The 11,263-nt window shown below is 42.0% G+C and overlaps 1 protein-coding gene across 2 annotated transcripts; it reads right to left on the bottom strand.

Annotated features, from left to right (window-relative positions):
* Positions 1-3,239: 3,239 nt before the first annotated feature.
* prps1a (phosphoribosyl pyrophosphate synthetase 1A) lies at positions 3,240-11,117 on the bottom strand. Of its 2 annotated transcripts, none has more exons than XM_053485356.1 (7): positions 10,813-11,117; positions 9,823-10,012; positions 8,360-8,458; positions 7,768-7,892; positions 6,084-6,257; positions 5,332-5,491; positions 3,240-4,684 (listed from the first exon to the last, which is right to left on the bottom strand). In XM_053485356.1, the coding sequence occupies exons 1-7, from the start codon at positions 10,932-10,934 to the stop codon at positions 4,592-4,594; spliced, it is 963 nt and encodes a 320-aa protein (XP_053341331.1). In that variant the 5' UTR covers positions 10,935-11,117; the 3' UTR covers positions 3,240-4,591. The 2 variants fall into 2 exon arrangements, with proteins under 2 accessions (XP_053341331.1, XP_053341332.1); XM_053485357.1 differs by having other exon boundaries at positions 9,829-10,012.
* Positions 11,118-11,263: the final 146 nt, after the last annotated feature.

Here is an 11,263-nt window from a genome sequence, read left to right as displayed (position 1 = left end):
AGAAACAAAGTAAATTGGGTCATTAGAGGAAACTAAACATAATTAGAGTTAACATGTTGACAAAAAAAGGTTATTAAGGGCAACTAGAGGAAGTTAAACATAACTAAGGATAACTAGAAGTAACAAAGGGCAGCCAGAAGTAACTAAGAAAAAAACTAACAATAGTTAATAAGGATCTAAAGGAACTGATGGTAACTAGAGGTATCTGTAAATGTGGGTATTTACAGGTAACTAACAGGTAATACCTAAAGGTAACCAGAGGGAACTAGAGGGAACTAAAAGTGAATGTAATTTAAGGTAACAAGTTATTTAAGGGTAACTTGGACAGAGGTAACTAGTTACTAACAGTAACTAAATATAAGGGTAACTTAATGTGAGAGTTTGTCTCTTTATCTCTTATATAAATAAACTTATTAAACTTTTCTGCTCACAAATAAACATCTCTTTTTCTCTCTCAGACACAGGTGCATACACACACACACACACACACACACACACACACTTGAACCCAGGTTTCTATAAATAGTGAAGTGGGAGATAAAGTTTAAGTCCTGTTCAGATGAGCGCCATGAGCTCGAGTCTGACAGGAACCCAGTGTAAAGTGTACACACACACACACACACACACACACACACACAGAGATAACTATTCCAGCAGTGCTCCCCCCCTCTCTCTCTCTCACACACACACACACACACAAACACACACACACACACACACACACACACACACCGGGGTTAGTAAAATGAAAATGCAAATGTATTGTAACTCTAATTCAGCTCTAATATTTAAATATATATATTTTGCTTTACTTTTACTGTGACAATAAATAAACTCTTCTGTGCTGATGTTCTTTCTTCGAAACATTATCATTGCCGCCCTCTTTTGGCAGGAGCATCACCTTACACCACTTTTTTTCCCCTTTTAAACAAATACAGTAGGTACAGTATATGTATAATTTTTTAAAAATACATGTTCACAGTTCATACTGAAACCAGGCGTATGGTCACCGCTTTATAATACATCAATAGCTTTGAAATACTAAACACTATATATATGTGTGTGTGTGTGTGTGTGTGTGTAGTGAACCCTCGGATTGTGAGTAACTTGGTTTGCAGATTTTAAATAAATTTTTACTTCAAAAACAGACAAGTCTTGGACCGAGTATCATGTATCACGCATGCGCTTCTTGTTTTGATACCAAGCGTCACATGATCACAACTGAGCCAATGTTCTTTCTCTGCCAGAACTGCCGGAAGAGCTCAGAGACAATGTGGCAATGCACAAATTTGGCCAAGGTTCCTAAGAGCACAGTGGCCTCCATAATCGTTAAATGGAAGACGTTTAGGACAACCAAGCCTTTCCTAGAGCTGGCTGTCCAGCCAAACCGAGCTATCAGGGGAGAAGGGGAGAAGAGCCTTGAGAAGAGGGAGAAGAGCCTTGGTAAGACGGGTAAAGAAGGACCCAAAGATCACTGTGGCTGAGCACCAGATACAGTATGCAGTTGGGAGATGGGAGTAAGTTGTAGAAACTCAACCATCACTGCAGCCCTTCACCACTCGGGGCTTTATGGCAGAGTGGCCCGACAGAAGCCTCTCCTCAATGCAAGCCACATTAAAGAGATCCTATTGTGCTGACAGTGCATGATAAATGAAGTTTTTGTCTATTAAAAAAAGAGTGAGCTCACATTTGCCTAAACGAGTCATTAGCAAATCTATTTTTACTCTGTTACGGATCCACGTCACTCCGTAACATATTTGCATAATGTCCGTCCACGTTCAACGTCGCGAACAACTTGCCTAAGCTACGGCAAGCTCCAGGGGTGAAAAATGCATCCACACACGCGAAGTGCGCATGCGCCTTGCCCTTTCCCTGACCTGCCTTCAAAGGAACAGCAGGGAAAGAGCGGGGGGTGGGGGGAGGAGTAGTAATGGTGAAACAGCACTGCCGTTATTTGTTTGGACGACAGAAACTGAGAGATTGCTCTGGATCATTTTCTTTCGAAGATTTTTTAACCGGATTATCTTTGACTGGACATATTCCCCGGACTTCTCACCCTCCGTCATCGGCCTCCCGGACTTCATTAACCCCGGTGAGACCGAACCATACTCGGTATACTCGGATAACACACATACAATAAACACGGACTTCTGACATTTTCCATTCACTCGCGTTCACATACACATATTGTTATTATCTTTGGTTGTGGTCCACCTTTTTCATTTACTTTATTTAGTTTTGTATATTACATGTATGCTTCATCTACTGGTTTGTGTTTGTCCTTTTTGCTCATCGGCCTTTTAACGCAACACGGTCACAAAGATAAAAGTCCCCACAATTTTTGTAGCCACAGTTCATATAAAATTAGCTGGATGTTACACGGTAAAAAACTACGCCATCTTTTCTATGTATTGACGCGTCTCCAGAGCCGTCGTTTAGTTATGGTAATGGGCGTTTCGTTTTCCGATACACGCTGTAGTGGTAGACCAATCATAAATCACCGTGCCATCTGACCAATCACAGCAGTGAGGGCTCACGGAAAGGAGGGGTTTAGACAGTCGTTTACAAATCATTTAGAAATGGGGTAAAATCAAATCTAATTTTGGAGAAAACTAAAGTGTTTTTTGACCTTGCATACAAGTAACGAGGGAGTGGCCTCACAACAACTCCGTGACTGTTCTTGAATGGCCAGCCAGAGCCCGGACTTAAACCCAATTGAGCATCTCTGAAGAGACCTAAAAATGGCCGTCCACCAACGGTTTACCATCCAACCTGACAGAACTGGAGAGGATCTGCAAGGAGGAATGGCAGAGGATCCCCAAATCCAGGTGTGAAAAACTATGAGACTCATGGCTGTATTAAATCAAAACGGTGCTTCTACTAAATACTAAGCAAAGGGTCTGAATACCTAGGACCATGTGATACTTCAGTTTTTCTTTTTTTAAAAATCAGCAAAAATGTCAACAATTCTGTTTTTTCTGTCAACATGGGGTGCAGTGTGAACATTAATGAGGAAAAAATGAACTTAAATGATTTTAGCAAATGGCTGCAATATAACAGAGTGAAAAGGGGGTCTGAATACTTTACGTACCCACTCTATATATAAAATAACTATAATACTCCCAATAAAAGTATTGGGACCAATACACTCAGGTTGTGTGTGTTTTTTTGTTGTTTTTTTTTACCCGGATTTCTACTTGGTGTTAACATTGAAAAGGACCCACACACACACACAGACCTCAGGAGTCATGAGTAACTGAAGATGATTTATTGTAGTATTTACTTTACATTCAGATTAAAGTAAAATTACATGCTGAATTCTGATTGGTGGAGGATGGAGCATGATTAACCGAAGCTACTCCACAACGATGGACAGTAGGACAACGAGTAGACGTCCAGGCCGTCCTCCACCTTCAAAACAGAGAGTAAAACATGCAAGAGAGAGAGAGAGAGAGAGAGAGAGAGAGAGAGAGAGTGTATGTACAATATATATGTGTGTGTGTGATCAGCAATACAAGGCACTTTGCGAACAGCTACGCCTTCGAGCAGTGTGTAAACACAAAACATGAGCAGCGTAAAAACCTCCTGAACAGAGCGTGCGCCATTCCAGTGCAAACCTGAATCCTCAGTAACCATGACGACAAAAACTTCTTTAAAAAATTATATAATAATAAAACAGCTGCCGTAGGAACTACTACGTTTGGAAAAGAAAGAAAAAAATCTAAACAAAATGGACAGATATTCTCTTCTTCACGTTAATAATAATAATAAGTGCTGGAAGGAATTTCTTTCTCCCTCTTTCGGCTTTCCGCTTACAGACGCCGCGTTCGAGTAAAACGAGCAACTTCACAACTTTTGAGAACAATCTCTGGAGATGAGGTACTTTGTAGCTAGCTAGCTCATAGCGTAGTAAGGATGTCATTGTTTAGTTTTGGGACCTGGAAACTGAAAAATTACAAAAAGGTACAAAGACAAATAGTACGTAGGAATATACCAGTAACTCTTTCTAATATAACTCCGCCCACTAAGACTCCTCCCTTCTCAGGTTTTACATTGGAACTGACAGGAAGTCGTAGCTATGAAAAATAAAATGTTTCGGATTATTAGTATTTTTCAGGATTGTTAGACACCCGTTAGCTACGCTAGCTCGGGAAGCGACAAAACAATAAACAATGTTACAAGAATAAAAAATATCTAATGCATCGCACATACAGTAACGCCCACTGTATCACCTGATTTATATTCTTCCTGAAAGAGAAAAAAGCAATAAATGTGTGATGTTGAGGAAAGTTCTACTCCGTCACAGGCAGAAACACTTTAATCGTTACGTCCTCACGTGGACAGGGAGCGAAATGTTCCTCAGGCAGCTTTAGATTTTAAACCCCTCTAGACTCCTAATCGTACGATCACAACGCGACGCGGTCATTAATTAATGAAGTCGTATGTGAGCTCCGGAAATGAGGGGTGTGTCTGCAGTTGTCAAGTGATGACAAATAATATCTCGTTTTGTTTTATATTTAAATTAAATATTGGCAAAAAAGTGTGCGTGTATAGTGTATGTGTGTGTCTGAAGTGTGTGTGTGTGTGTGTGTTATAGAGGTACGTGGCTGAACAGGTAGGACACAGACTCTCCGTTGTGGGTTCGTCTGATGGCTTCGGCCAAAATCATAGAGATGTCGATGACCTGCGCAAAAGGGGCAAAGCAAACACACATCTTCAGTTAAAAACAAGTCCGTTTCAAGAGCATGTTCATAAGTCAGACTTGTTCTTAAGTCCGACAAAGTGAGTCTTATATGCATATGACACAAATATACAAGGTGTAAAGTATACCAATCCACCCGACCAAATCCCTGTCCCTTTCCCACACACTGCCCTCATGTGGCCAAAAACCATTTGGACATTTTATACATTCACTTACACACTGAAAATATTGCAATTAATGGTTTATATTGGTATCTGGTGCACTTCAGTGTTTTGTCGGGGTTGTACCAGATGTAATCTGTTCGCAAAGAATGCCGTACCGTGGGAACGCCGGGCCGAGGTCAGGTGTTTATCACACAGCACTTTATTATCTTTCACACGGTCTGTGGTCCAGCCGCGAGACACAACACTGAAACTTCTCAGAGTAGCGTAGATTAAACGAGTGGAGAGCAGACGAGCGAGACGTTTAGCGCGTTACCTCAGACTTGGTATTAGCCCAATATTGAGGGAAACTTTTTATGCAAATTTTCACTTCACCTTAAATCCTAATTCTGAAAGCCGATTGTTATCCCACGTCTGCTATAAGCTGCGAAGTAAACTTTTTCTTTGTTTTTTTTTTTTCCCTGGTACCTGTATCTTGTCACACTGTCTGATCTTGTCCTCTTGGGGGATCGTGTTGGTCACCACCACCGCCTCGAAGTTGGCATTATTTATGCGGGAGATGGCAGGTCCGGAGAAGATCCCATGGGTCAGGATGGCGTAGACTTTAGTCGCACCGGCAGAGACTAACCTAATGCACGCATGCGCGCGCACACACACAGACACAGACACACACAGACACACACACACGGTGTTGACTTACTATCCTTAACATTGAAGGTAATTAACATTGAACTTTGATGACTTTTTTAATCAAACCTTGAAACATTTTTGGGGGACTTTAAAGAAACACATTAAATTCCTAATCAGAAAGTTATACTTTTTTTTTTTTTTGAAAATATGCACAAACAACTTGCAGCATTCAAACAAACTCAGACATGGTGCTCAAGATTAATTTAGGCAAACTCATGCGTTCTCACGATTTTTCAACTTGGTGTAAAGTCTTTGCAGAACCAGTTTCTGTCAGCTCTGTGCATCAGACATGTTTCTTTCTCTAAATATTATAATGATTTTTTTTTGTCATGTGACCGAGTACACCTTTCTGAGACATCCATGAAAAAAAAAAATCTCTATAATCTAAATAAATCCTTAATATTATAAAAGCTGCAGATCCCCACAAAGTCAAAACCGTCAGATATGTGTATCTTTATGGGGACACCATTATTGGTTCAAGAAATTATATGAAAACCTGTGTGTGTGTGTGTGTGTAAGCGCTCACTCACTTCTCCGCAGCGTGGCAGATTGTCCCGCAGGTGTCTGCCATGTCGTCCACTAAAATAGCGACCCGGTCTTTGACGTCTCCGACCAGAACCATGCGGTCCACTTCGTTCGCCTTCTTCCTCTCCTTATGGATCAGAGCGAAGTCCACATTCAGACGATCCGCTATGGAGGTCACTCTAAAAACACACACACACAGAGACACACGTACCTAGTGCATGTCTCATCCATGTTGCCGCGTTTTTACTTCAAGTTAAACTTATTTTTGAGATGTACACATGAACTCTGATTGACGTCCCTGTTGCTAAAGTCAGCTTGGGGTCTTTCATGAACATTAGTAACATAAGCGGTGCAAGAAAATCTAAAAATGCAAACCACACACACACACACACACTGCAGAACTGATGCAGAAATCTGTTAATATTGTAGCGTGCTAGTCTAGCTAGTGTGTGTCGAGCCCTTGTTACTAGCGTACCAGTGTTAATTTTGTCACCTATTTTTTTATAATTTTAGTATTAGTCCTAGAATAAGTCCCTGTTAGGTTTTTTGTTGTTGTTGTTTTTTTATTATATTTAGTTAAATCTTATGCATATTTTCCTTTAGTCTAGTTTTGGTCAATGAAAGTGTAACATTTTAGCAATAAGATTAATATTAATCAACCCTACAGTCAATCCAGTCTAAACAAATCAATTAAGACAGATGTTTCATTAGACGCATGCTGATTTCGTCACTGTTCACTGATATCCGTGATGTCTCATCAACGTCTCGTCTTAGTTAAAAAAAAAAGGTCGTCAAACAATATTTTTCGACATTATTTGCGTTGTCGAAATGAACACTACAACGTATCTATTTTTTAAATAAAAACCCAGGGACTGGGACAGATGTCCATGTTTGAGGTGGATGGACCCTCTCAGTAGGTAAGTGTCCGTGTGTTTGTGTGAGACGAGAAAATAAAGAGCATCTTTAAGGCCGTACGCTGTTAGCCAAGCTTTTTTTTTTTTTCTTAATTAAATCACACAGTCTCACATGTCCCGTCCCCCAGCAGGCCCTTACCCTCCACACCTAAAGGGAACAAAACACACCCGTGTCTCATTTGTATTCTCTTCACCTTTAAAGCCGCTCCAAAGGTGGTAGGTTCGGTGGGCGGAGCCATGGCGTCACATGCACAATTTTTACTAGTTGGAATGAACAAAGCCATACAAACTCCACCCTCTTTTGAATGCATAAACCCCGCCCGTTTTATTATCCACCACTTGGTTGTTGTCATGTGACTTTAAAGACTGGTCTGACAGCGTTCAGGTGGAGCGCGAGGGGAGACGCTGAAACACTGAGTTCTTGCGAGCTAAAACTGTTCTCGCTTTACCAGGCGGAAAAAAACTTCAAGTCTCACTGATATAATAACTGATGATAATAATAATAATAATAATTATTATTATTATTATTATTATTATTATTATTATCAGTTATTATTATTATTATTATTATTATAACAGCCTTATTATAATGTTCAGAGGAGACAAAACAAGAACTGGAGCAACAAAATAATACAGCAAAGGAAACAAAGAGAGAAACTGAGTGTGTGAGAGAGAAAGTGAAACCTACAAAAAGAGAATGAGAGAGCACGAGAGAGGGACAGAGAGTGAAAGTGAGACAAAGACAGGGACAGAGACAGCACACACACACACACACCTCTTAGCTCCTCCAGCATCAGGAGAAACGATGGTGCAGGTTTTCCATTCGTTTATATTCTCTCTGATCCACTTGAGGACGGCCGGCTCGGCGTACAGATTGTCTACAGGGATGTCGAAAAAGCCCTGACAAACACATACACACACACACACACACATACACACTTACACTTTATATCAATTACATTTATATCATTATTATCATTTATAATCCCGTGTGTGTTTATCTACACAATGACATAATTCCCGTCTCTGAATCAAACAAAACCACAGACAAGGCTGCACTCCAGAGAGGAAACAAATTCCTGTCCCCGTCTGTCCGTCCCCGCGTGCCTGTCCCCGTACCTAACGCTCCCCCTCACTGACTAATAATTACACACGAGAGCCGGTGTCATGGTTACGCTAAACCACTATGACAGCTACAGTAGGAGACACTTGCTAGCATTTAGCATGTTGCTGAGACTGTCTCAGGGTTCACGTCTGATTTATAGGGTTGGCATAACCACACACACCCTAAGTTTTAAATAGAGTTTATGGTGAAGAGCAGGTGTGTGTGCGTGTGTGTGCGTGTGTGTGTGTGTGTGTGTACATACCTGTATTTGTGATGCGTGCAGGTCCATGGTGATGATGTGATCAGCTCCCGCTACAGAGAGCATATTTGCCACCAGCTTAGCGGAGATCGGGGCACGACTCTACACACACACACACACACACACACACACAGGAGCGCATATTAGTAACATTATAACATGATTATAATATATCTATCATAATACAAAATTTACAGGAAAGAAACATGAACATGAAAAGCCATGCTCGCTAATCTCTGTTCAGATTTATTAATTTATTTATTATGTGCAGTGTGGGACAGACAAAGAGAGAGAGAGAGAGAAAGACAGACAGAGAGAGACAGACGGAAGAAGAAAGAGACAGACTAACAGACAGAGAGAAATGCAGACAAAGAGAGCAAAATAAAGACAAATAGAGAGACAGAGAGAGACATGAAGACAGAGACAGACGGAGAAAGAAAGAAAGAAAGACAGACTAACAGGAAGAGATTGGCAAAAAGACAGAGAGACATACACTTATATGCAAACAGATAAAGAGAGACAAAATGACAAACAAAGAGAGAGAGGCATAAACTGACAGACAGACAGACACGGGCAGACAGTGCGAAAGAGAGAGAGAGCGAGAGAGAGAGAGAGAGAGAAAGAAAGAAGAACAACCACAGGGAGAGACAGACATGGAGAGAAAAAGACACAAAAGACCAAAAACGTATACTTACAGACAGACCTGCAGGCAGACTTTGAGACTGACAGAGTCAGACTTATGGACAGAGACAGAAGAGATACAGACTTACAGACAGAGACAGAGAGAGACAGACTTATGGACAGAGACAGAGCAAGACAGACCTACTGACAGAGAAAGAGAGACAGACCTACTGACAAAGACAGACTTATGGAGAGAGACAGACAGACTTACAGACAAAGACAGAGAGACAGACTGATGGACAGAGACAGACTTGCAGACAGAGACAGAGAGAGACAGACCTACTGACGGAGACAGAAAAGAGACAGATTTACGGACAGAGACAGACTTACCGGACAGAGAAAAAAAAAAAGAGATACAGACTTACATACAGAGACAGAGAGACACAGACTTACGGACATAGAGACACAGACTAACAGACAGAGAGACACAGACTAACAGACAGAGAGACACAGACTAACAGACAGAGAGACACAGACTAACAGACAGAGAGACACAGACTAACAGACAGAGACAGAGAGACACAGACTTACAGACAGAGACAGAGAGACACAGACTTACGCACAGAGAAAGAGAGAGACAGACTTACAGACAGAGAAAGAGAGAAACAGACTTACTGACAGAGACAGAGAGACAAACTTACGGACAGGCAGGTCAGATGGGTTCCAGAGTGTAATTGGTGAATTTGTGCGATTACAGCCAATTAGTATCACTATTAGTAACACCGCTGTGTGTGTGTGTGTGTCTGTGTGTGTGTGTGTGTGTGTTAGTAAGCTGGCTCTCTCACCCCCACCTTATCCTTCTTGTCCTGCCGGGCGTAGGGGAAGCAGGGGATGACGGCGGTCACTCTGGAGGCCGAGGCTATCTTACAGGCGTTTATCATGATTAACAACTCCATCAAATTGTCATTTATCTCACCACAGCCGCTCTGGATGATGTACACGTCTTCTCCACGCACACTCTCTCCGATCTCCACACTGCGCGCACACACACACACACACACACACAGACCCATCACTGCTAATTACAAGCCTGTAATTAGGTTAATGACATCACAACATCTGAGGAGTCGCTTAAGCCAATCACACTTCAAACCCTGGTGTGTGTGTGAGTGAGATCAGAACATCAGAGAGTGTGTGTGTGTGTGTGTGTATGTGTGTGTGTGTGTGAGTGAGTGAGTGAGTGAGAGAGAGAGAGAGAGAGAGCAGAAAGTGTGTTCCTGCCCCATCCTCGGGTCTGAGGGCATTTGAGTGACCTGGTTTCAGTGCTCTCTCTCTCACACACACACACACACACACACACACACACTAGACGTGTTAAAGTTGTTATGTGGAACTTCTTGTGTTACACACCTCAGTGATCTGTGTGAGGATAAATGTCAGACAAAGCTCTGCCAAAAACAGATATATATTTAGCATCTCTCTCTCTCTCTCACACACACACACACACACACACACACACACAGTTCCACACTAAATGTAAAAGATGAGATCCTTTAATTCTCTACATGAATGCTGCACGCGCTGTACGTGCCCTCGTGCATTCTATTTTTAAATTTATGACGTATTAACGGATTTAACGGTACTTTTCTCACGCTTATATTACCCTAGTTATTACGTATATCAAAAAAAAAAGTGCGTATGGAATTCTGGGAAATGTAGTCCTCAGGCGCTGTTTCACTCATACACCGCATAGACTCAGGAAACTACAAAACGTCTGCGCATGCGGTTAAAAAACCTACAACGCTGAAATCTAAAATAAGCAAAAATCTCCTCACCATGTCTCCTGGTTGCTAAATTTTTTTGTCACCACCTTCCCGAGCTCCTGCCCCAGCCGGTCCGCAATCTTCTGCGATAAATCCGGATGCGAGCTGCCGCTGAAAATCTTAATGTTCGGCATCCTGGGCTGCTCCGGAGGCTCAATGGTGCCTGAGAGGGACGGCAGGGTTTATTAAACACCGCGCTTCTCGGAGGAATTACAACATAAAACTGCAATTATTAATATTAATATAAAGGGCGAACAGAGGAGAACGCTACGAGACTGAGACCTGCTCGAGCGACTCACGCGCAGTCAGCACTACCGCGTGAGGAGGGGCGAAGGGCGAGGCTGACGTCACCGGTCCCGCCCATTTTTTTGCCTGCGCGTTGATTGGCCTGCCGGTCACCCTGGAAACAGTGAGGCTTGGCGGGAAACTCAATTGCTCAGCGTTTAGCGTTAAATATTCCTAC

The sequence above is a fragment of the Clarias gariepinus genome, chromosome 24, assembly GCF_024256425.1.
Source record: "Clarias gariepinus isolate MV-2021 ecotype Netherlands chromosome 24, CGAR_prim_01v2, whole genome shotgun sequence".
NCBI lineage: Eukaryota > Metazoa > Chordata > Actinopteri > Siluriformes > Clariidae > Clarias > Clarias gariepinus.
The sequence above is the reverse complement of the archived record's forward strand: the minus strand, read 5'-3'. Positions and strand labels throughout refer to the sequence as shown.

Bases quoted from the DNA above. Each gene is read 5' to 3' on its own strand.
- prps1a (XM_053485356.1), bottom strand. From the start codon at position 10,934: ATGCCGAACATTAAGATTTTCAGCGGCAGCTCGCATCCGGATTTATCG. The intron at 7,893-8,359 runs GTATGTACACAC...TGTGTTTGTCAG, and splicing joins TGCACGCATCACAAATACAG to GGCTTTTTCGACATCCCTGT. The intron at 5,492-6,083 runs GTGAGTGAGCGC...TGCGTGCATTAG, and splicing joins ATCTGCCACGCTGCGGAGAA to GTTAGTCTCTGCCGGTGCGA.